This window comes from Nymphaea colorata, chromosome 1, assembly GCF_008831285.2.
Source record: "Nymphaea colorata isolate Beijing-Zhang1983 chromosome 1, ASM883128v2, whole genome shotgun sequence".
NCBI lineage: Eukaryota > Viridiplantae > Streptophyta > Magnoliopsida > Nymphaeales > Nymphaeaceae > Nymphaea > Nymphaea colorata.
In genome coordinates this window covers 33760849-33786856 of record NC_045138.2, presented here as the reverse complement: position 1 = coordinate 33786856, position 26008 = coordinate 33760849, and the positions used below count along the sequence as shown (strand labels likewise).

The following is a 26008-nucleotide window of genomic DNA, read 5'->3' as shown; positions in this document are numbered from 1 at the left end:
CTTTTTTTCGAAATCATCGACCAATACGAACGAGAAAGAACGTTTACAAAGAGGACAGGAAGTCGCATGGTCTTCGCAAATTATGGCATCATGAAGACCAGGGTATTTGTAAGGAAGAGAGCATATGAAAGTCTGAACTCTGAACCATCATGAGATAAGCAGTCGTTCAGCTTCTTGCCCACGAGCGCCATCAAAGCAGTCATTGGGCTTCACGTCAGTTTTCAAAATTCAAAAGAAGCATTATGTTTAATAATTAATTGTATTAATAACCCAAGGATCATTTTTATGGAGTTTACCTGTGCTGAGCTGAATACTTATCGTTCATACTTAGCATGAGAATTCTCTTCCATGAGTTTGAGCAAACTGTTTGCAAGCCAAAGTCAAGCTGAACCGAAACAAAAGATGCCTGACTAATTCTTTTCTCAACCCTACGAACAGGGGTTGGAGGAACTGAAGGTTCTGTTTAAAGGAACTGAAGGTTCTTTACTTGCCAGTAAATGAAAGAATGATAAAAATGACACTGAAGTGAAACTAAATGAGCAAGTTTTTGAAAACTATTACAAAGTCTTGTATCTAAGTTGAGATAATCTAGAGTTTTCATGTCAATCTCTTTTTGGCTTCTGCCAACTAAGATGATGGCACCATACATTCCGAAGGAGATGGGAAGCGAGAATCTGCTTGGAAACAAGAAGCAAACTTTATAACAGAGTCAGTGTCCTAGTAACCATGTCCCGAATCCCAACTTTCTTGTCCGACTCGCGAACATTGTGATGGGTCCTTGAGTCGACCCAGAAAGACACTAATCGAGGGGTTTAAGGAGGGGTTTCTGGGCGTATCCCGCGTTTCGGCCGACTGCTATGGCGTCTCGATCCTTCTGGAGGTCGAAATCCTCTGCCATTTTCGCCGGATTTTTTCGGAGTGCGGCATATCCCCGACGAATCTTTCCTGCCCATCACCCGGTTTCCTCCCGTCAGTCGCTTCTCCTCCGTCTTCTCTGCTCCGACGGTCACTGCCAACAAGGCGCCTCAGTCTGGATCCGCCATTATCACGACGGAAGGCCGAGGGGCCCCCTCTGGAGAGGGAAGAAGATGATTGGAAAGGAGGCTCTCTTCGTTATCCTTGGGCTTAAGCGGTTCAAGGATGATGAGGACAATCTCGAGAAGTTCATCAGGACGCACGTTCTGAGACTGCTGAAGATGGACATGGTGGCCGTCCTCATCGAGCTTGAGCGGCAGCAGGAGGTTCCTTTGGCTCTCAGGGTCCGTTCATTCGTTCTTTTCCATCTATCTTCGTCACACATGCTTTTTGGTTGGATTCCTTGAATTGGTAAACAGTCATTTTGTCTTTGTAATGTGGTTGTTGAAGATTAACGGGCCCTTATGGATGGCTTTGTTCTATTTTAGGCGTTTATGAGTCCTCGCGAGGCATGTTTTTGCTGTCTCCCGTCTCTCATGGGAACCTTTTTATGTTTTCCTTTGGTTCAACAGTTGAATGTGGTTTTTGCCTCCTACGCGAGATCTCTGAAATTAGTAGATGGCAATTCCTGTTTTGAGAATTTTTGTGAGCTTATGCAATTAGTTAGGCGAACGTGTTTTCTTGTCAACTTTCCTGCTTCTGGCGAGACCTCTGGGATTGGATTGGTGCTAATTTCAGTTCTGAATTGTTGGACTTTTCACGCTTATGTCACGTCGAGGTACTACAGAAGAAAAACTGCAAAATCTGATCCAGTTTCTCGTAATCGACTAGTTAAGGTGTTGGTTAACAGTATTCTAGAACATGGAAAAAAGTCATTGGTTTATCAAATCACCTATAGAGACGTGAAAAAGATTTTGTGGATTTTGGTTTATCTATTCCCTTGGTTCGATTTATGTTCATTAATTCCGTTATTTTTTGCTCTCATTATGCGTTTTATCTTACTGGGGGTTTTCTGCTAAGATTTCTGAAAGTGGTTAGTTGGTGAATTGGTTTTGGCGATCTAAGCTTTGGAGGTTAACGGAATTTGTGGTTGATTGATTCAGTTTACCTTTTTTAACATGAGGATGTGCCAATCTTCTGGAATCTAAGTGTCGGGAGGTCATTTCGCAAGTTATAATTTTTAGGATGTCAGCAATGTGAACTTTCCTTATTTTGTTTTGCTTCATGTTACTCGGTTGTCTTGCTGCTTCAATGGTCATCGCAATTGATTTGCTAAGGTGGAAGGATTTTCATAGCTTGGTCCTAGGATAATTGAATTAAAGAAATTTTGCTGCATAATATTTCTTTTGGATATGCAATTACTACGGAACACTGTACACTAGTTTGTGCCATTCCCTGAAAGGCTTACGATCAACGTATCTTAGTGGGCTCTTCCTTCAGGATTAACTTCTTCTATTGAGTTCCTCTACTCCGTCATACTTGTGTAAACAATGTTGGAATCCTTCACCATTCAAGATTTCCTAAAGAGTAGTTTAGAATCTTTTTTTGAGATCTGTGATCTACCTCAATGACTTCTTCAACTTTGTAAATGTTGTTGAGTATTTCAATCTGATCTGGTGTGTATAGGCATTTCTTTAAGATCTTTATCATACAATTTTTTGGGTTTGTAGTTCCCAAGTTTTTCATGCACTTGCTTATTATTTGTGTTATCCTTGGACTTTGCTTATCTGATAATGTTTTTGGCTCTCAGTTATTTAAGATAATCCAGAAACAAGATTGGTACAAGCCTGATGTTTACTTGTACAAAGATTTAATAATTGCCTTGGCTAATTGTAAAAAAATGGATGACGCAATGCAAGTTTGGGAAATGATGAGGAAGGATGACCTGTTTCCTGATTCTCAAACTTATGCTGAGGTGATTAGAGGCTTTCTGAAGTATGGTTCACCTGCTGATGCCATGAATATATATGAAGATATGAAGAAGTCTCCTGAGCCACCACAGGAATTGCCCTTCAGAATTTTGTTGAAAGGGCTACTTCCACATCCTCTGCTGAGAAACAGAGTTAAACAAGATTTTGAGGAGATGTTTCCAGATCGCCATGTTTATGACCCTCCTGAAGAGATTTTTGGCATGCGTTAAGGTATTGATGTTTACTCCATTTCCCTATTTATCCTTTTTACTATTGTTCCCTTTATAAAGCAAAGTGTTTCATGCACAAGTTCGAGATTTCACGGAAAAGGTGTCTCTTTCCATGGTTTCATGTATTATGGGAAGGCTTTCTTTTAAGTTTTAGAGCATACCTGAACTCTAATATCTTTGAAATACTTGCAAGAGATAGTAAACATATGGGTCAGCACTCTAAAATCGATATCTAGAAAATTTTTTACAGATAATTGACTTTTTCTTTTATCGTTTTAGATTTTATTTGCATCAATGACTATAACCACAATAATGTATATTGAAATCTTATTATTCTTTTAATGCTATGTCGCATAGGTATGGGTACTGGTGCGGGTGCGGGTACTGACTATTTTAAAAAAACTTATGTGCGGGAGTACGGCCGTATATATATATATATATATATAAACAATAAGAAATACTTAGAAAATATGTATCAAAATAAAGAATATACATCAACATAAACAAATAAATAACATAGAAAATATATATCAACGGCTCATGCAACAGTGTGTTTAAGAAACCTATGAAAAACTTTAAACATATGGACAACCAAGCAACCCCCTAGTCAAATATGAACATCAATTGAATTTTCACATCTAAGATTCCAAAGAATAGAATAAAAAGTAAGGTGAGAAAAAGTAAATCAAAGTAAAATTAAGCAGTTTGGATCTATAGGTACCCAAGTGTCAAAGTACCCATTTTGGGTACAGGTACAACGACACGGGTATGTAGACCTTACTGAAGTACCCATGTGACTTAGTAATTTAATGATATTTCCATAATTATGGTCATAATAGGCTTGAATTGATATGGCTAGTGCTTCCACTTCGCCTTCGTATTATCTTTACATGGATTATGACCATCTTTGTGAAACTTCCAGTTTGACTTCTATCTAGAGGATGTGTGCGTTGACTAACATCTAAAATTATGCTAACCCATTTATCCATCTTCTACCGTCCTGTTGTCTATCCTTGATGTCAAAAGTTCTTTGCTTATTTTTTTTGTCTGTTTTTCCTTTTTCCTGCAATTACCCAAAAGTGTATAGTTAGGTGTTAAACCTTTGGCAGTGCTTTAGATGTTTAGCTTAGTTGGAGTCTATTACTTCATATGCAATAAGATTGAATGAAGAAACATCACATACTTGTGCATTTTGCATGTATCTATATGTATATGTCTATATCTGAACATGTGTAACCAACCATTTCTGTGAGAGGTTGATATTGTCATGCTCTTTTCATCGACTGGCTTCTCACTTTGCATGTCTTTTAGCTGGTATACAATTCCTGAGTTTCTAGTGTTGTTCAAGATGGGCTCATGTTCACAGTTAACCAATGTCATGAGCCAAAAACAAGTCCAGACTCACTATGTGAATGGCAACTTCTTGACAGTGTAGATAGAATTATCATTGTTCATTTAACTTGAAATTCTGAAAACATATTATGTAGATGTAGGTTAAATGTTTGAAATTTGAATATATATTTGGTGGGTAAAATTATGGTCACTTGATACCTAAAATTTGTGAAAAGAACATGCTGTTTAAATAGGCTCCTTGTGTCAAGTTGTGCCAATCTAGAAAGTCTTCATGTGTCTTTCCTGATCACTTTTGGGTGTTAGCTGTTGGCTATATAAGTATAAATTATATTGCAATGATGGGAATAATCTGTCTCTTTTCTTGTCTCCAAATGTTTACTGTAATCTACTGTTTTAGTGAATGATTTTTGCCAATTTTGTATGCAAATTAAAAAATGTACCTACGCATGTGCTCCAATGTTTAAGATATTCATTTAGTTTACTTCTTTTTTCGGTATGTGAGATTTCTTTTTCCAACCTTTCCACTTAGTCTTGCTTGAGGTGAATAGACACCAATAGCATTATTTTTTCTATTTAAGTGAAGCTTTAATCTAATAACTATGTGAAGTATGTTTTTGCTGGTAGCATTCTGATCTAAGTCACATAGGCATGTATGGGGAAACGGGCACTGATATGGCGATTTATGCAGATGTGGCAAAAAAGAATGTATGGATGAGATATATATATACACAAGTGTGTTTACATATATATATATATATATGTGTGTGTGTGTGTGTGTGCAAGATTCCACAAAAACACAAATTTAAAACAAAATTCATACTCAATACATTACAAAGACAATGCTTAAAACTTAAAGCAAAACAAACAATTATGGTTTGCATTGGTTCCTACCGAAACCGATCCAAATGTGCCACTGCTGTGCTCGTACTTGGGTAAAGTCACCGTACCAATGTGACCTAGACTCTGATATATGGAAGATCCTTGATTCAAGTTTTTTCACTTTTCAAATCTTGTTCTTCTCCTTTTCCTTTTTTTTGTTATGTAAATTTTGTCTGCTCTCTCTGTATGGTATCATCCTTATCTTGCTAAAAACTCTTTTCCACCTATGAAGATCAGGACAACTATAACGAGTCAATTGTATGAATATTCTGTCTTTCTGATTTTTCATTCTGACTATTTAACACACATTAGTGACATTTTCCCTAGGATTCATCTGTATTTAGACAAAGTTTCCTGAAGATGGGAATTCTTCTGTGTTGGTAGGAGTTGTTGATAAAAGTTTCAGTTTGTTGTTGATGAAATCAACCATTCTTTATCAATTCCTTGTTGACCTCGTTAGAGGGGAGCCTACTAGTGATGGGAGTTACAATCAGTTTCATCATAACATTGAGTTATAAATTCCTCCCCTTGTAGACCTTTTATGTTGTGTCTGCTTTTGTCATTTACTGGAAAAGGTTAGTGTTGGCTTATTTGGTTAGTTTCAAAATAGCAGGGAGACCTGGACAAAGGATCATGGCTTTTGGTAACTGTATTTTAAGCTTTCCTGACTGATTGATGTCATCATATCCTGATTTTTTTGGTTATGGATGATTACTTGGAGTGGCTGTAGCTTTAGGCAAACTATGCTATTGCATGTCTACGGAGCTTTAAAACAAACCTCTGTTGCAGCTCTCAGCTGGCAATCTTGTTCTCAAAATGTCCCTTTAAAATGCTCTTTCATTATTTAACCTGCATATTTGGCTTAATTAGTGGCTATATCGTTTTTATAACTTATGATTTTCATTCTAAGATAACAGAGAGTGCATTTTCTTGGTTCTTTGTTTTGCTTTACTTTTCCTTGTTCTGATGATTTCAGGTGGGTTCAAAGTGCAAATTATTTGACGCAACTGGCACTTTCTACAGAAAGGTCTAGATGGCGGTTTTCTCAGATGGATTGGGATGTCAACTTGATTCTCCATTTATTCTTTTTCTTTTTTATCCTTTGTGCTGTCATCAATCTGCAGTCAGCATAATATATGCTATATTGGAAGTTCGCTTCAAGGAGAGTTGCAAAGTTAACCAGCTCATGGATTTGAATGCACCTTTTGAATGATCAAGAGCAGAGAAGAAAGGGGATACATGTACCGTTATTTTTCTTTTACTTCCAATCGGTTGACCAAGTAGGTAGTGTATTTTATTTCACCCAAGGTGCTGTATATTAGAAAAATCTTTGTCAACACCTTTTTCCTTTTTCACCCAAATGGGTGGTTAATCTGAAGATGTGCTTGTATGGGCCATACCTTTTATAATTCCAAGCACGTCTGTTAGTTCTCATTTCTTGTAATGATCTTTAAGGGGGCAAGCGGGTCAAATTTTCTTTTGCTTTTGAGATGCTGTAATATCTAATTTCTCATATTTGTAGAAGCATTTGTTCTTTGTGGCCTCTCACTACCTTTTATATGAGAGCTTTTGGCTTTTCTTGCTCGTTTCCTTCAAGCGGGTATTTACTATTTAGCATGCATGATTTCTTAAGACAGAAGTGCAACGTAAATAGCCAGAGACAGGACTAGAATGAGCCACGGTACATCTTCCATCAGTGACACCTGCGAGCTGCCTCTGGCGGATAAGCGACACTCTTGTAGGCCAGACTGGATCCTCTCTCTATCTCTCTCTCTCTGAGGATCCTTTCTGTCATCCGTTGCTTGCCTGTAGTTTATCCAAGTTCCAACGGTAGTTGTCAGCGTCGGTTTTTATCGGCCTATCAGTCGATTTACACATCATTTCACTGAAACGATGCAAAGGGGCAAGAAAAAATTGGTAAAACTAAGGCTGATATGCCATTTCAGCCCATATATTGGCCTCTTTGAGTCTTTTTCTGGTGAAAATAGTAGGATTGCATTTTAAGCTAGATAAAGAGGCATCTTAGAGTTGCCCATACCATTGATGCATGCCATTCTCTGTATCTTTTAATAAAATGATTCACATGCGCGAACTCGATGTTGACGACACCGCCAACAACTGACTTCACTTCTCTTTAAAAGCTTATACCAGCCCTTGCAGGAGTCTCCTCCACCTGACCTTCCACCGCATTATCTCACCTCCATCAGGACGTCGCCTCGTAGTTGATGCTTTAGAAAAGAGTTTCACTCGTTTTCTGTTTTTCTTTCATGTGGAACCGTATGCGAGTTGAGGTCGTCTGCAGCTTTCGTATGGGTTAAAAACCTTGAAGTCAGATGTCGCATCAAAACGTCATGTTATCACATCGATTTTTGATGACCTTTGCGATTGCGTTGCATACATATGTACGCGTAAGGACACTTAACTTATATTCGTAAACACGAATGTTGCTATTCTCTCATGTAAGAAATATATTATTTAAGCATCTGTTATTTGGCTTATACTATTGAGTTTTCTTTTGGTGCTGAGGTCGTGCAATGTTTGACGGGGAAGATTTTATTATCGTAAGATTTTATCTTCTCCAGATGTACGTAGCTGAAATCTACCTTCTGATTGTACTCTAAACCAATGTTGGTTTCCTTCTCATAGAGATACAAACCCACCAAAAAGCACGCACACAAGGACAGATTGAGGAAACTAATCAAATTCCATTTGTTCAATACTTATTTTCATTTCTTTTCTTCCTCTTCTCGTCTCCCCGGGCCTTTTACCGTGAGCTTCCCTCGTGGCGCTGTCCTGGTTGCCCATTGGCGGCGAGCAGCGCTCACTTGAAGTTCACTCTCAAGAAAAAACCACTTCGAGTCCAAAGGTTCCTGCTCTCTCTCCCTTTCTCACTCTCTCTTATCTATCTAATCTTGGTATGCCATTTGGGGAAGGGAGGAGGCCCATTGCGGCCTGCACCAGGTCCAAAAGTTGTTGTCAATCTTGTGAAAAGTTTGAGGCCCCGCTGGAAAGCCCATCAACTGCAGCCAAAGAAACCCATGGATTAGCCCATCAACTGCACCCAAAGACACCCAGTTGCTAGCTGTTTTATGTTGCCTTGTTGGCCGGATTACCACCTCTACTTGTGTCCTCTCAACCCCTCTTCCCTAGCTGACACAGAGAACTAGTAAGGGAATGCAGATGGCGTGGGTTTTGGTGGTCTGCAGCAAATAAATACAAGGGAAGATGATGACTATTACAGCCTGTTCCTGACTGTCATAAAGGCTCTCTCTCTCTCTCTATATATATACCATTTTTGGCGACCTGTCTCAGATTTTGACGAATCATTCTGAATGATTGGGCAGTTCACGCGTCATATTTTCTCCATTTATGAATCCGATTGATGCATATTCAGAGCCTATACGCCTCACTATGCCCCTCTGCTTGAGATTCAGAACATCTGCACCCCTTTTCATGCTTATCCATTCTGAGTTCCTTGGGTTCTTCCTCGGCCTGACCCCATGGCACTTCATTAGCAGGGAATTGCTATTTGAAATTTTGAAACTGATGGACCCGCATGGATGAATTGTGCGCCATTTTTTCTGTGAGAATCTGCAAGTTGACGCTCTACTAAAAGCAAGAGACTGCTGTCGTTCTCAACCGGAACCAAATGGAATGTGAGGTGATGACATAAAGCGAAGGTTTCCTGTTGGATCCCGTCGGTAGTATCATGAAATCAGAAAGCTTGTTAATTTTTTCAGTTTTTCTTAATCTCCGTGTTATCTTCATGGTTTAGAACGAATCCAGCTTTTGAGATTATATGAAATCAACGAAGCAACCTTGACCCATTCTGTGAGGCTTTTGTATCAAGAATTCCTTCTACGTACATTTACGCAAACGAAATGATTCAAAAGTCCTTTCGTTTATCCATCCGAAACATATTTTATGTGGTTAATTGGTGTGTGCGTGTGAGAAAGAGAGACCTCCTGGTTTCGTCATTCGTAATTCCTTGGAATCCGCTCGTATGGTGCAGAAGGTTGGGAATGGTTAGATCTATCACGCGCAAGATTGCACGTGAACACATCCCAGTGAAACGGGCAAATTTCTTCTTCTTTTTAAATTGATATTGACGTAATGTTTGCCAACCATGTTCCAGATGAGATAACAATATACCCAAGGCCGATGAATGTGTGTGTGTGTTGGTGGGCGCTCTTGTGCAAATCCACCACACGTGAACCGTTGAAACTGCACTTAAGTAAGTCAATAAAAACATCTAAATAACTCGGTGGAGACAGCAGTACCTTATCGAAAATGGTGTAAATGTTGCATAAATGAAGACAACCATTGATTTGAATGAACTGTCTGCGTGTATTTGTGTAAAATATTTGCGTATAAATGCGCTCCTACATCACATAAATATCGTAAAGGAAATGAACTAATATATGAATCAGCCGAATATACGAAAGAACAGATTCAAACCAGTGAGTAAGCAGGACGTTTCAAATTCATACACTGGAGGATCCAAGTCGTATGGTGTTAAGAATTCTCTTCTTTTCTTTATGCGGCATTCAAGTGGAGAAATCAACTCCTAGATGCAGTTGGTCATTCACAATTAGCAGGCCATTAATTAAGAAGACTTTGACAGCTTTCTCTTTTACTCGATCTGTTCTCGAATGCATCAAAAGCTTTGGCATTGTAGCGAGAGACGTTCATTTAGCCGTTAAGCATTTGTCATTTTTTAGCTACGGTGGCTCCAAGTCTAACTCGATCTCCAACATACTTAGCTCAGACCCATTTGCAATCCAGCTTGTAAGATTCAATTAACTATTACAAATTTCACATCTCAACAAATTAACAATCGTCTTAATCCCATATGCCTGATGAAAAGCGATTAAGTTTTTTCTTATTTATAACTTGTAAGCTTTATTACCAACTTGGTCATGTTTAATGCATGAACTGCTCAATAAAATATACGAAACTTGACTCTTTTTTTTTTTTTTATCAAACTTCATCCCCAAGTTGGGTGAACAGCATATATTGGGATGCGTATCCGTGAATTCTTTAAGCTCCGCATCCTCCTAACAACACCACCCAAGTGTTTTTATGGCGGTTGTCTCTTTCGGAAAAAGCATCCTTGCTTGATAAAAGGCATCAAAATCCAAGAGACTTAAATAATGGGCCATTGTCATCCATGAACCCTAAATGTTCATTCAATAGAAATGGGGTTGGAACTTCCTCATCGAAATTTAATGGAAAGTAAAGAAGTTCTGCAACAACGTCAGTTTGTAAGTGCCAATTAAGTTCCTCGACCCTGGAGTTTATGCGGTAACCGCAGAGTCATGACAAAGTTCCTAAACTGCACGTATAGTTCATGATCTAACGCATAAAGATCATGATCCATCTGCAGCTTCGATTATTTTTGGGGTTAATAATGTCATAACTATATATTATGAAGATGTGGGGAATTAACTTTGGCTTTAAAAATACTGCAACAATATTATCACAAAAGTTTTTTTTATTGTGTTTGGAGTATACTCTTAGTAGAAAACATCATTTGTGAAACTCAGGTTTTCCCAAAAGCTAGTTTTTAAACCGGTTTTAGGGACCTGGTTTGTGTTTGGGTAACAAGGTGAAAACGGTGATTTCTATGAAAGACTTGATCACGGGCTAAATTATCCTAACCTTTTTTTTTTTTTATCAAAACTGAGTTATTCACAAACCCAGTTTCGATTGTCAACCAAAATATTTTTAAGGAATGACCAACTTCATGAAGATGAACAGATTATTAGGAAGTCTGGTGTTCGCGATCTCCATTGCTTTCAAAGTACATCTGCTGTACAATCCTCATCTGTGAATATATATATATATATATATATATATATTCCGTGGAAGCTTTTGGTTGCAAAGAAGCATCCACATAGTAGTCCAAAACTTGCACTCCTTTTCTTCACGTGAAAAACTTGGAGACGTCATTGTCATTCTCGAGATGACGTTTCCACCCTCGGTTTTTTCCCTTTTCACTATTTTCGTCTTTCCTGAGATTCAAATTTCACCGGTGAACGGAAAATGCAGCGGCCGGGTTCATAAATATGATTTTAGGGTTTTGTTTCATTTATTCCGGGTCCCACTTCTTCCTGCCAAACATGGTCCAGCTCATACGTTCAAAAAAAGGGAAAAAAAAAAAAGAGGGTACGTGCATGGCGCTTATATGCTTCACAAGCGTCCAGAAAATATGCTCCCACAACATTAGGTTTTTTTCTTTTTGGGGTGCATAATCGGATCCAATATTGAGTTTAGATCTGAAATCAAAAGTAAAGCCGAAAGAAACGCTACTACTGACCTTTGCTCTAAATTTAACGGCCACATTGCATTGCAGTTGCAGTAAAAGTTACGTGCATTTAGTACCGAACAGTAGGCCTGCTTGACTTGAAAATTACACGCATACCTAGGGGTGTACTGAGCTCTGGTAGCAACGTAAATGGGAATTTATAGCTAGGGCGAGGGGGCAAGGACGCCCGTTCTTTTTACAAAGTGCAAGGCCGTGGTAATTTTTTTTTTTTTTTAACCTGCGGTGAAATGAAATACGAAAGGCAATTTCTTGGGAACGCAGAGATGGAGATGCAAGGGATAAATTTCTCCTTGAATATGAATATGAATATGAAGGCGGTCTCACTATACATATTTTTGTTTTTTGCACGAAAGCCAATACACAAAGCCGGAAAAAAGAGAGAGACGTTTGGCTTCTCTTGTAGTCAACCGAGCGACGCCGACTTACTTTCGTTATAAACCCTCTTCCTTGTCGTTTATAACCTAGCCTAGCCTTTTAGTTTGATGATGAATGCATTGATTGTCTTCTTAAAATGCCAAATTAAAGAGTCCCCCTAGATAGATTGATTGATTACTTAAAAACATTTCTTGAAAAATACGCAACTTACAATTATATTTTGGCTACGATCGAGCCAGCGAAGTTGGGTAGTGGTTAAAAACCAACCCGGCAAGGACAATCCAGTCATTTCCCCCGAGACAACCCACGACCGTCCGAGTAAACGGGCTCCAAGGGTATTGAAGTAAAATCCGCATCGGCCCGGCTGCCAGCCAGCTGGCCGATAACGTCATCGCTCTCCTTTAAATGGGGGCAGAGGGTGCGGGCTCCGCCTGGCCCTGGCGTGGCCCCCACACCCCGTACGGCTTCTTGCCAGCTGTACAGTCTGCTCCAAAGCAGCTGTCTCTGCTCGCGTGGCTTTCTCTGGTTGGTTGGTTGGTTCGAGTAAGAAAGCGACGTGTCGTGTCCAACGTTCCCTCGGCCACCAGGCTGAACGCCGGATGTAAACGGGTCGGATCTTGGTGGACCCTAAGGCCAGAGCAATTATCCGGATTCCCTACCCAGATTCATTTTTTGCACCGTGACCCGAAAACGGGTTGCCTTTGGCTCAGCGAGAGCGTGCGCTCCAATTCACAGCTCAGCAAGAGCGTGCGTGGCAACGGCTACCTGCCTGACATGGACCCCGCTCTACTCGGGTCTAGAGTGGGCCCACCTTCCTACGTGGCACTGTTCCCTACAGCTATATATATGGACATGTGTTGGCTACGGTCTCTCGTCTTCATCCATAGCTCGTTTCTTTCTGTTAGCTGCTCTTTCTCATCATTTCTTGAACAAAACATGGAGTCCAGGCTCTCCTGGTTCCTCGTTTATGCATTGATGGTGGGCTCAATCTGGGTTCACTCCGCGAGGTTCGATGAGCTGTTTCAGCCCAGCTGGGCTTCCGATCACCTTGAATACGAGGGGGAGACATTGAAGCTCAAGCTTGATAGCTCTTCCGGTAGGAATGTTGTGGAACGCTCAGTGTGTCTGCTTCGACTCTTGTTGTTCTTTTAACTTTCAGAGTGTTTGACGCTTTTTCCGTTGAAGTTCCTGACTCGTTGGTTTTCTTTTTCCGTTTGATTTCAGGGGCCGGTTTTGCCTCCAAGAACAAGTATCTGTTCGGGAAGGCGACTATGCAGATCAAGCTTGTTGAGGGGGATTCTGCTGGAACTGTCACTGCATTCTACGTGTGTTTCTGTTGCGCTTCTCTTTTTCTGTTTCTCTGTGCTTTTACTGGGTTTTGATGATATGGGTTGTTGATGGTTTCTAATCTTGTTGGTGCTGTTTTATTCTAGATGGCTTCCGATGGTCCTGCTCACAATGAGTTTGATTTTGAGTTCCTGGGGAACACAACCGGTGAACCATACCTGGTGCAGACCAATGTTTATGTCAATGGTGTGGGGAATAGGGAGCAGAGGCTCAATCTGTGGTTTGATCCAACCAAGGATTTCCACTACTACTCTTTGCTTTGGAATCACCAGCAAGTAGTGTAAGTCTCTCTTTCTCTCCCTCGTTTCATCAGTCGTACTGTAGAGGTCTTTTGCTAGATATCTGCCAAATGCTTTGGTGTATTTTAAAAAGAGTTGATAGTTCTTGTCTTTCTTTTTCATTGCTAGTTACTTAACCGGGCGATGCCAAAAGGTGATCAAGAGAGGTCATCGTTCTCTCTCCTTCTTTTTTTTCTTTTTCTTTTCAAAAATCTTGTTTGGCATTTGAAGAATGATTGGAGTTATTGAAGAATACTTCTGTAAGTCCTGCAATGAGAATAAATACGCGATGTAAAATGTGATAAAGGTGTTTAGTGCATTACTTCATAATTTTTTACACAGCTGGGGAAGTCTGACAGAATTATGAAGAGGGTCAGGAGTCATGATTCTTGTCAGTTGTCATGGTGAAAATCATCCTCAGTTATATGGGAAAAAATCGACCACCATACGCACTCCTTCTGTCCTGCGTGGTGTTCTGAGAGTTGGCATAGGAACACAAGCGACGGGGGTCAGGAGTCATGAATTTTCATTTGGTTTCATTTCTCTGTAATGCAATGTATAGGAAATTTTCATTTCCATTTCTCCACGTCTGAATTACTGTGTTTTCTCTATGCTTTGCTTTGTTCCCGTTCAAAAGCCAGTTGTTCTCATCGTGGATTTCTTTTTCAAGTACAAGCATTATCTCGTTGCAAGAGAAAATGACAAAACCATGTGCCTACTTTTTACAGTGTACTCTTTTTTATCTACAAAAAGCACATGAAAAGCTGAAAAAGCCTCCTACGACCATTTTTATTGAACGTAGATTAATGCCATTTCCATTTCTCAATACAGTAGTTAGTACTCAATCTCGTGCTTTGTTTAAAATTTGAGATTCTGAATCCGCATATGACACTCTGAAGTGCTTCGTCTTTTATTGAACGTAGATTAATGCCATTTCCATTTCTCAATACAGTACTTAGGATACTCAATCTCGTGCTTTGTTTGAAATTTGAGCTTCTGAATCCGCATATGGCACTCTGAAGTGCTTTGTCTTCCTAATGTCTCTTTGTCATGCTTTGCAAAACTATTAATCAATGCAACCTTACACTTGCTTTTTTTTTCCACATTACCACAAACGAGACCAATCTAATGGTTTTTTTCTTTTTCCATATTTGTCTTTTGTTTTTTTCTTTTTCCTTTACTTTCACAATCAATGTTCTTCAATATAACAGCAAGTAAGAAAGCAAATAGCATGAACTATCTTACCTGCTTACCAGCTCAAATGCTCACCAACAGTGTACAGGACCTGACCGTACTTTTACTTTCCTGAAGAAAACCACAATCTTCCACTACCGTTTTGAAAATCTAATATGTTGATGTTCATTTTCAGATTCATGGTGGATGATACGCCTGTAAGAGTCTTTTCCAACAAGGAGAAACAAGGCATTCCGTTTCCCAAGGACCAAGCCATGGGAGTATATAGCTCCATTTGGAACGCAGACGATTGGGCAACCCAAGGGGGAAGGGTAAAGACCGACTGGAGCCACGCGCCGTTCATCTCCACTTACAGAGGGTTTGAGATTGACGGCTGCGAGTGCTCTGGCAAGCCGGAGGAGATGGGGAGGTGCCAGACAGGCGGCCAGACGGACCAGGAGAGGTTCTGGTGGGAGAAGCCGGTGATGGCCGAGCTTAGCGTGCACCAGACCCACCAGCTGATGTGGGTACGGGCCAAGCAGCTCGTGTACGACTACTGCACTGACACGGCGAGGTTCCCGACCAAGCCAGCGGAGTGCGAGCGGAGATGATGATCCATACCATACTGCTGCTGGTAGTGGCGTTGGCGGCATGCTCCGTCGCACGTGTCAACGTGTTTTGACACGTATGGGTGGGGGTATTTTTTGTACATATAAAAAGAAAAAGGGTAGCGCTCTTTGTTTTTTTAGTTTTCCTTTTTGGTTTTACTGTCAGCTGTAAAACTTTGCCTTCAGGAATCTTAATCAATCATGTCGGTTTGTTCATTTTTGCGTCCTTTTGTGGTTTGTGTTGCTAAAAGAAAAGTTATTTGGAGTTTGCTGCAATCTGCTTCAGCAGCTAAGAGTGTCGTTGAAGGAGGCAAGGAACTCGACTCTCTAGCGTATCTGTTTTCGAATGCCGTAGCAGTGATTGAATCCGGTGATTGCTTGCGTAATTAAATCAGCGCCCCCTTACCTCGGACTTGAGTAACTGAGTCCCATTTTTACGAGGCATGTCTCTGGGCAAGGCAAAACAGGAGAGAAAACCTCGCTTGTTTCTTTTATCAATTTCTTTTTGTTTAAGAAATAAATGGCTTGCTTTTGGGCGTTTAAGATGTTCAGAACAGTAAAAACAGAAATATAGGGAATCCACAGTGGAGGGGCATCTAAAACGGATGCATCTCAGTTATGACTGAAAAAATGGTGCTCCACCTTTCGTGATTCATTTCACACTTCTCATTCCTGTCCAAGTTGTTGGTGTTGAGGTTTAAGGTCTCTTCCATTTCTATGCGATGATAAGCTTCAACTTCTTTATTTCGTCAGGAATCTGCCTGATCACTGGTTGCCAATAAAAAAGAAAACCTCAGGTCACTGTCACTCGAATAAGATTGTCACTGTCACTCGAATAAAGATTGCAGCCACACCAATTGCAGCGCCAAGATATTATACCAGAATTGAGTCATTAGGATATTATAATGGTTTTTTAGATATGCCAAATACAGAATTTTAGAGAGAAATGAACTTGGTGGTAGATTAATTGGCGCAGAGAGCGAGAGAGAGAGAGCTTAATTTATTAAGAGCCCCACACGGGAGGGGATCCGTCTGGGTCCGGCGAAACTCATAAATTGAGGGCCACCCACTCCTCTTGTACGTAGGTTGCATTACACATCAAGTCGCTATCTGTCACCCCTCGTCTCGACGTGCGAGTGAAAATCGGCTTGGATTCAGGGCTTCTCATTTATGACAGTTAAGTTTCTTCTAACAAGGAATTGAAATGAGCAGTTGTGAGATGGGGAGCCTCATAAGTTTCACATTTATTGTTAAGAAGCATTCGCTTCAATTCTTCTCACAACAACTTGAAAGGATATCACAACCACCATCTTTCCTGATTAGTGAAAAACCCTAGAATTTTACTAATTCCATATGAGAGCGAGAGAGAGAGAGAGAGATTCTTATTAAAGGAACCATTTACTTTAGTATGGCCACCACTTTGGACGAATTCGCTTTTATTAACGTGTCTCGCAAAAGATGAAAGAAGAAATCGCCCCACAGTTTACAGTAGGATGAAATGCCAAAATCATTCGCTTTAAATCATGTAAAACCACGGAACAATTTTGTGGTAAGAGTAGGTCGACTCAACAAGGCAACTTATGCCTCCCATAGAGTCTCACCATTGCTCAGTTGAGACTACTTGGAGATTCTTATAGAGTTTGAGTCTTCTTGTTATTGAATCCCAATAGCAGGAAAGCTCCAAGGCAAGAACAAACTAATTATGTCGTGGTTTCTCATTATACTGTAAGATCACTTAGAGCTTCATCTTGGAGAGTTCAAAGAAGAGGCCCTTCAGCATGAATTTTAGAATATTAATGCCCAGAAGGCACAAACAAATTGCTACGGCATCCATGAGAGAATCTCCCTATCTGCCAAGAAAAGATCAAACAGGCCTTCACTTATTAAAGTTTGCAAAAAAAGAATCACAAGCTCGGAGGAGAAAAAGAAAAGAACGCATAGGCGCACTTTTTCAGTGTTCCAAAGAGCTTTTCTGCCAGGCTTTGCTCCTCGGTGGAATGGAACCAGTGCTTCACTTACTTTACCAACGGCTCTCCAGCCAAGAAAAGCTTGCAACCCATAGAGGAACTCATCACCAGAGGTGCAGAATGATGACTGAAGAGAATGTAGCAACCTAACTTGTCAATTCATGGACTCCACTCATCTGCCTGGTTTGATACTTGGCCACCTTCTCAAGGGGGTTCCTGTTCTTCCTTAGATCAATCATGGCTGACACAGAGCATGAATTAGTCGCCATGATCAACCAACCAAGGAGGGGTCATCGGGCCATCACTGTTCTCTCCTGCAAATGTATTACGTACTGCCAAAATTCTGTTTGCGTTGTGACTCTGCTCCATTTTGAACACATGAACAGACAATGCCTCGTGCTAATCAATTTCCTTTCTGTTCTTCCTCGTGCAACGAAAGGAAGCAACAAAAAAGCATCATATACATGTAGTTTGTTCTCCGAGTTTTTTTTAACCCAGCCTTCTGCCACACCATAAGGATGTAGGCTGCCACCAAGTTGAAGACTGAAGGCGGCATCAAATTGCGTGGTTTGCTGAAGTAAATTCATAAAACTCAAATTCACTGCAGTGAACCACATTAACTAGGGCAAGGATAATTTGAATGCCTCCAAAAAATTAACTAAGACCACCCGTTTTATTTTTTGCTGCTGGCAAAATTTTAGTCAACAGTTTGTCTTCAATGCGAAAAACAGTGAACTTGTAGAAGACAACTAGAGAAAAATTGCACATCCGCTGCGTGAATGTTTCATCCCCAGACATCTCAATCAATTTCATTAGGAATGTCAACTGACCATATTCAAATTAGACCGCTTGTTTGAATATCGATATATTCAAATTCAAAATTCAATTAGGAAAAAGAAAAATGTATAGACAATCTGATTCCAAAATCCAAATTCATAATCCACACTGACCTGAATCCAGTTTTTAGATTAACATTCAAATCCAAATCAGATTATGCATATTGAACATAACATATTATTCAAACTATATCTAATCCAAACCCAAATTCGAGTCTGAACAATATTTGCTTAGATCCAAATCCGATTGGATGTCATTTATATATCCGAATTTGATTTGAAATCTTATTCAGATACTAAATCTTTTTTCTGTATCTGATTTTTGATAACGTTTGATCAGATATCGGATTTAAATTGGACTTATTAACAACCCTAAATTTCACCATGAAGGGAATGCTCGCCTAGAAATGGCTTCCCACGGCGTAACCAAACAATGTAAAGACGTCATTTTCTTGATAGGCTAAATACCTGTGAAGGGAACATATGTAATGGCTTCATGGTTGTAGCGTAAGGCGGAGGAGAGCACAGCCAGATACAGGACCACCACTGGTCGGATCTTCTGCCAGGGGCGGCCACATTTCCTAGATGGCCGCTCAACTTTCTTGGTGTACACTAACGACGGCTTTGAAATGCGGTAGTTCTGCCCCACGATTACTCACCCACGGTTCTGAAAGCTCTACTAGTACAAGCACTCCGCCTTTACTCAAATACGAAATTAAACCTCCGCACCTCACTTCACTCCAGTAGCGGACCTATAGCCAATACTTCAAACAAGAACCTTTTTCTCATTCCTAACAGCCATCTTCCGATTGAAAGAGCAAACGACGTTTCGCATTCCATTGTATGCACCACTGCCGAAGCTTCACATTGGTAACTGCCTCAACAATTTCCCAAAGACCTTAAGGTTTGTGATCCAGTAACATCATCATCATACAAAATGAAGGGTAGGCTAGATATAGTAAAAGCAACAGTAGTAGTAGTAGTAGTAATAATAATAATAGCAATAACAATAGTAATAATAATACATTATTATTATTATTATTATTATTATTATTATTTCCCCAGAAATGATCCCATAAGCAGTTAAGCACACTGCGCGTTGAAGTAATAACTGCCTTCAACTTGAACTTCATAAGCCGACATCAGCTTAGAGGTCTCAACAAGTTCATGTCAAGAAACCAACGATAGAAGGGCAACTGAAAGGTAACAGCTATCATATGCAGCATTAACGTAATAATATCCTAAGATAAATATATAGACAAGCAAGCGCATATACTAGTTTTTTCTTCCCAGATGTCAGAGAGAAGAGGTATTCAAATCTTCCAGTTACGGTTTCCGGCATATGTACAAGGAGAAGAACACTACGGCCAAATTTTCAGAACATACCCATGCTTGTAGTATTGTCAGCAAATTATACAAGGAGACCTGCTTCCTAGGGCATCCTCTTCAGGACAACCACGAAGATTACCACCACAGCAAGCATGAAAGATGTTTTAACTGCTGTTTCAACGAAGTCCTTGTTGGCGTCCCTAGAGTCTTCCTTAGGGCCCAGTCCTATGAAACTCAGAGCAACTTCAGAGACCTTGCCAATAAATTCCGACATTTTCAGCTTCATCTCCCTCAAGAAGGTCTGAAATCCACCTTCTTTTCCATCAGAGGTTGCATCATCTACTCCAAGACTTTCAAAATTCTCACTTATTGACACACTCTCAGCAGCATCTTTAGTGAAAAGACCTGAAAGAAAAGAAAGCTATTAGACGAGATACGTCTACACTCTGCAATGAAAAAGAAATTGTGATTAAGCACCACTAACTTGTATTATTTGACTGGCAGAACTGCAAAACCTTCTTATTATTGAGAACAGCTTCCCAAATGTTTGGGTCTGATGCAAGTGAAACAACCATATTCTGCAGAACAGACAAATCAGGAAAACACACAGAAAACTGCTTCATTAAAATACCCATGTGTTATTGACCCTACATGAAAACCAGAACACCAAGTGACACTTGATGGGGCATACCCTAGAGTTGCTAAAACAATACGTTGAGAACCTGGTACAACATGAACCATACTGGTCTTAATTCTCAAGTCTTAACTCACAAGTATGTTCTGTACACCAACGAGGCATAATTAAATTATCGAAAGAAATCTTGAGAAATGTGGAAGATATTACTATACTCTGCAGATTATTGCTCACACAACATAAGGCATATGGTAATACCAGGATTGCTTGTAGGATTTGTCCTCACATTCAAGCATTAGCAACACAAAACATAAAGATAACTAAGGATGATTTTTTTATTGGAACTTCCAGTTTTCTATTACACAATTTCCCTCATCCACATGAGTATGGTTGACTTTTCCACCACTCTCATATATCCATATTTTTAAGAAAGCTGAAGGGTTGAGATATTGCTATAAAAGAAAATAAATAAACAAGAAAGTATAAGCTTCAAAATAAGTTTGAACTCCCTAATGAGATCACCAGATGATAAAAGTTATGATAACATCATATGACAAAAGTTATGATCTCATCAGATGACAAAGTTGCTATAATTCTTTTATTACAGTAATGATGTCGCTCATGGCCATGTCCAAGAGCTATATGGCCAAAACAGAAGATGGCACTGCAAAAGCACTAGAAGAAGAAATAAGAGATTTATTTGCATTCACCAACAAAAGGAAAATGATTAGCTTTTGAGCCAAGAGCAAATATGCTAAGAAAACAGAAAACATGCAGAAAGCCACCATAAAATATGGGGTGGGCTACAAAGACACAAATGTGCAATGGAATTTTTGGTGTCTGTGCAAGAGAAAGAAGGAGTAGGTTCAGACTGTTCAGGATCCAAGCTTTGCATCAGATTCCACAAAGGACAACCAGGAGTTTTCAGGTGAGAACACCAACAATATTATCCTAACCAACCATACCCTTTTCACTCCCCTTTGCAATCCCATGCCCTCCAACTCACCAAGTCCTATAATGCCCTTTATTATCATTTCATATATGAAACCATGGGTCTATGGAAATGGTAAAATGACTTCTCTATATAACATAATGATGTATTGGTCAATTAGAGACTGTATAATTCACATAGATGGCCAAAGCCTAAAGGCCAAACGGTGCTGGTTTTTGTATAAGCCTATAAGGTTGAGGGCCTTTTCATCTGTGGCCATCTTATTGCATCAGATTTTAGATCCTTTGGCAAGTTAACTTACCAATCTTCAAGTGTCAGGAGAATACCGGTAACTTATAGCAGGCCATAGACAGTTCTCAGGCTCCTTGAATGTTTGAATATGTCAGGTAAAGTAAGTTCATGTTGATACATCCAAGACGATAGTTTTGTTAATAATACGACCTTCAAATCAACACAGCCTCTTGCCTTTTACAAAGCTTTTCTTAAGTAAACTTGAGATATCAGCAACCATGATACTCAAGAGGAACCAATAAATGCTTCGTATTTGTTGTACCATAAAGAAGCTATAAAACAGCATCAACTAATCACAGTAACAATAATAGCAACACAGACAAGATAGCACAGCAAGTAGACCACCTGAACATCGGGCCTCTCATTGAGCAAAGAAAATGCCTGCAACACATTATTATTCATTGGGGAGCAATGACTGCATGACCACTAGCCACGCAAAGTTTGGTGTCAGGTTCGTTTAACATCAAATCTTCTGATGCTTTGGAGGTCTCCAAAGCATGGGGTGCCACACTACCATCAGTAGGAGATAGAAAATACATCCTGAAGATTTCACAGAATAAAGTATATATGAGCCAAAACAAGCAATAAAGGTCATCAAAATCCATCTGCATATCAATAAATAAAATAATTAGCAGATGGATGCTTCTGCAAGGAATCGGTCAAAAGTATAGACTTCATACTTCGTACACAAGATTCAGCTGCAAAGTGCAATCCAAGTCAAGTAAGGCATGAAACATAACATCTTAAATTCAAAATCCCTAAATGTATTTGATATAAAATTATAAAATTATTCACAAGGACGATTCTCATAAGCAGGTCCAAAATTTACCTACACTACACACCACTGGTATGTTCTCTTCCTAGGGAGGCACATTGTAGAACCTAGTAAAAACTCGTTCTGGATATTTGGTCCACATGAAGTTTTGGTACAGACTTATCCAATATTTTTGTTTCATATAAATCCTGAAAATATGCAGCATTGTATTCTTTTGACGAGCACCGTGATAAGAAAGGTTGACTAATAAAACTCTCAGACTTATACAATTCTTTTTTTTCTGGTAAAATGAGGAATTGTTTAATCTTCACTGCACCCAAAATAAACTAACTTTTCTATGTCCCCAGAAAAATTCCTAAGTACCAACACTTTTGACAGTACAAATGCCGTATAAGAATACCTGCAACCAGATAAAATAAAATAAAATTTTGTAATTATGTACAGGATGTCATGTTCCTAAAGCTTTAGTAAAAGATGAAATGATGAATATACACTTTCCAATTCGTTCTTCCAGGAATACATAGAGGACCTTACAATGACATGCAACTTTATACTTGACAGTTAAGATCAATAATATACTAGGGGCTGTAATCCAGAAGCAGCTGGTTCAATGCCTCTGATAACAATAGAGAAGTCTTAACTGTAATGTGTGAATAGAAGTGTCAACATAATTTCAAGGAATGCACCGAAAAACAAGTGGAAGAAACACAAGAATCACTTGTCTCTGTTATAAATATCAATCAACGTCGTCAAAATTAGAAGTTGGACACAGGTTTTCAAAGACCCTAAAAACTTAATTAGGACTAGCCAGTTCAACTCGGCCCAAGTTGAATAAATAAAATACATATATTCATATGGAGAAAAGATACAGAAAAATTAAACCTTTATTAAGAATGCACATATACATTTATAGTTCAGGGATTAGTTAGTTGACCAATGACTGCAGTGACCAATTGACTACTTTGACCAACCACTCGTTGGTTTGGAACAAAGATCCGTTCATATCTAATCCAACCAACTAATTGCAATTTGGACAAGCAAGACATCATATTGAAAACATCAAAATGCTAAGGTATGATACTTTCAACCATTAATTTAGTAGAAGTATCAAAAAAATTTTCAAATTTTCACATCTTTATGAAAACATTATCTTGGCAGTCATGCGAGACAAACGACTTTAAGACATTTAAGTTTTAAAAAAATATTCTTCCAAACTTTATTACTTTTCATATAGTTCGATATTTAAGGTGAGTCTAGCTTTTCATATAGTTCGATATTTAAGGTGAGTCTAGCTTTTCATATAGTTCGATATTTAAGGTGAGTCTAACTTCCAAAATAAAAAAATAATTGACAGAGATTTCAACACTGTCTAGAACCAGAAAACAATGCTTCTCTTTGAGACCGCCTGCCAGCCAACCGCCAAGTAAGAACAGAGTTCCACAGTCTCAATGCTCCATTATATCCCATCCGACATCATCAAAAACACTGTTCCTTTCCTTCCAATTTTGGATCCTTCCTTTCTGTTCCTTTCCTTCCATTTCCCTTGCAACCAAACATGTTTTTTTGTTTTCCTTTACTTTCCCTTCTTCCTCATTAACCAACTAAATACAGGATTGATAAACCTTTCTCTCCATTTCTTTCCCATTCCCTCCATCCAAACAGGCCCTAAACCTAATAAGAAAATTATTAACGCTAAAGTTAGACCAATAGCCCAGACTCAAAAACAGCGTCCGCAATGCCAAAGGTAGAACCAGTAACCCCAAAAGGAACATTTAGATAGCTGTAAAGACGCGAAGAAGCAGAAAAAAATTCCTTTTTCTACCACGCCGATGATAGGGTAGGAAAGAAGTAGCTAAGAAAGGACCAATACTTGACCACAGGATTTCAAACAAACCGTAAACAGCCCAAGAAAATGAATGCAAACATAAAAAACAGAGAAAAATATCATCGAATTTGAACAAACTATGGAATTTTTGGATATCTACCAAGAAAGTCCTAACCCATCTTTGAACCAATATTCCGAAAGGAAACTAAGAAATACCATCAACACAAGCATCTCGATAAACAAAATGCAGAGATGCCGGAAATGAAGCCCATACAGTTACTCCGTCGCCATGATCACGCTAAAACTTCACAAGATGAACATACAACAACTAGAAACGAAGAAAAACCTATGGAAAGAAACCGTATGGTATAAGATTCTTACTTATTCACCGTCTCCTTTAGCTCCTCGGTGGCCTTGACAGCCTCCTCCCAAGATGCCGGCGGTCCGAAAACGAACCTCGGTGGTGGAATTTCCGGCTCGAAGAGATCGCAGTCAGCAAACTCCCAATCGTCATTCTCCCAGGACGCTCCCCGCGCTACTGAAGTTTCCGCGTTTCCCGGAGAGGAGACAACGACTTTCCCCTTATCGCCGTCTCCTGCAGAGGAGACGGACGTTGAGGACGGATAAGACGATCTCCGGACGCCCGAGGGCTGCTGCATCCGGGGGATCACCGCCCCACCCCGAACCGCTCCGACGCCAAATACCCTTCCAACCGCCCTCATCGTCCCTCCTCCCATCTTTCTGATAGCCTCCGGCCGCCGGGAAACGTTCCCTTCCGCAAGGATACTCTTCTCTCCCCTCTCCCTGAGCCCGACACCGCTAGATATTATCCAGTTGGGCGGTGTTTCGTAAAATTTTCCTTTAATTTATGTAGTCTCCTGAAGGGTGGGTGGCTTCGGGAGGACGAGACATACATGTGTCCGACCATTATTGTTCCACCTGTTTTTTAGGAACGAGAACACTGTGTCTGTTTGTTCCATCCACTATTCTTATAAATATTATACAATCATGCAAAACCTAATTTTTGAGATATCACACAAACACTACGACAAATATGAGATATGGCGACGGCTAAACCATTGCCATTATTAATGTTTCTATCACTAATAGTGACATCGCTACTTAGGTAACATGAACCATTTAGCGGTGTCACTTTAAGGGGCATTTGATATATTCATAATCACACAATTTTAGAATCAAAATACTTAATTTTAAAAAATTAAAATTATTAGACAAACGATATATTTTATTTTTGGAATCAAGAAACTGAAACATAGAAATTTGATTCCATTTCAGTTTGAGAAGGAATTTTGATTCCAATCCATGAAACGTTCACTTAATATTTACATCAGCGATAAAGCTAGCTATCTCGAGAAAGCAAATTTTATAATAGAGAATGAGACCACTAATTCATAAATAAATTCTATTGCAACAAAAACTGTGTTTACAAGAGTACAGATTTACTTTGTTTTTCTTGTCCATCATTCCAATTTTTACATATACAATTTTGAGACTAATGCAACAATGTTGTCAATTTGCAAGTCACAATCAATTGCAGGATATATGCAGTTTTCTTCTCTCGTAGGCCACAAGCTGCTAAGTAACCCACAGTCCATGTGGCATTCTGCTGTTCTATGTATTGTTCAATCAAGTCTATCTGTCTTATCCACGCAATTGATTACATGTAGTTAATAAAGAACAGTGAATCTAATGAGAATTTGTGTTGGCATGAGAGCTGCAATGGCCAATGGCTGGCGACTTTGCAGCTTCACCTAAAGTTGGATCATCTCGTCACTTTCTGAGTCTGTTCGCAACCAAGTAATGGGTTCGGAAACCTGGCTTAAGGTGTGGAATCTGCAATTAAAAGAATAGATTCAATGCTTAAAAAAAGGCAGCACATCGATTAATGAGTACATGCAATCTGCTAAGATGATCTCTGACCAGTTGAGAATTGTCGGAAAACCTGTTTCAAATTGTAATCTCAGTAAAACAACGTAACGTCC

General features: G+C 39.5%; 3 protein-coding genes across 3 annotated transcripts; 2 read left to right on the top strand and 1 right to left on the bottom strand.

Moving 5' to 3' along the window:
- The first annotated feature begins 715 nt into the window (after positions 1-715).
- Positions 716-6835, top strand: LOC116246185 (protein THYLAKOID ASSEMBLY 8-like, chloroplastic). The gene is made up of 3 exons (XM_031617922.2): positions 716-1259; positions 2666-3056; positions 6264-6835. The coding sequence occupies exons 1-2, from the start codon at positions 858-860 to the stop codon at positions 3053-3055; spliced, it is 792 nt and encodes a 263-aa protein (XP_031473782.1). The 5' UTR covers positions 716-857; the 3' UTR covers position 3056; positions 6264-6835.
- A 6031-nt stretch (positions 6836-12866) lies between these two features.
- Positions 12867-15612, top strand: LOC116255699 (xyloglucan endotransglucosylase protein 6). Its single transcript, XM_031631613.2, has 4 exons — positions 12867-13086; positions 13215-13315; positions 13424-13617; positions 14985-15612. The coding sequence occupies exons 1-4, from the start codon at positions 12927-12929 to the stop codon at positions 15397-15399; spliced, it is 870 nt and encodes a 289-aa protein (XP_031487473.1). The 5' UTR covers positions 12867-12926; the 3' UTR covers positions 15400-15612.
- A 3812-nt stretch (positions 15613-19424) lies between these two features.
- Positions 19425-24861, bottom strand: LOC116255705 (uncharacterized). Its single transcript, XM_031631625.2, is given in 5 exon segments — positions 19425-19933; positions 20013-20106; positions 21751-21801; positions 21804-21945; positions 24387-24861. Coding segments are annotated over 5 exon segments (930 nt in total). The 5' UTR covers positions 24728-24861; the 3' UTR covers positions 19425-19631.
- Between the last annotated feature and the right edge of the window lie 1147 nt (positions 24862-26008).

What these genes read in the sequence shown, in the direction of transcription:
- LOC116246185 (XM_031617922.2), top strand. Translation starts at nt 858, where the DNA reads ATGGCGTCTCGATCCTTCTGGAGGTCGAAATCCTCTGCCATTTTCGCC. An exon ending in AGGTTCCTTTGGCTCTCAGG is followed by an intron (nt 1,260 to 2,665) that starts GTCCGTTCATTC and finishes TTTGGCTCTCAG; the next exon opens with TTATTTAAGATAATCCAGAA.
- LOC116255699 (XM_031631613.2), top strand. Translation starts at nt 12,927, where the DNA reads ATGGAGTCCAGGCTCTCCTGGTTCCTCGTTTATGCATTGATGGTGGGC. An exon ending in CAAGCTTGATAGCTCTTCCG is followed by an intron (nt 13,087 to 13,214) that starts GTAGGAATGTTG and finishes GTTTGATTTCAG; the next exon opens with GGGCCGGTTTTGCCTCCAAG. An exon ending in GAACTGTCACTGCATTCTAC is followed by an intron (nt 13,316 to 13,423) that starts GTGTGTTTCTGT and finishes GTTTTATTCTAG; the next exon opens with ATGGCTTCCGATGGTCCTGC.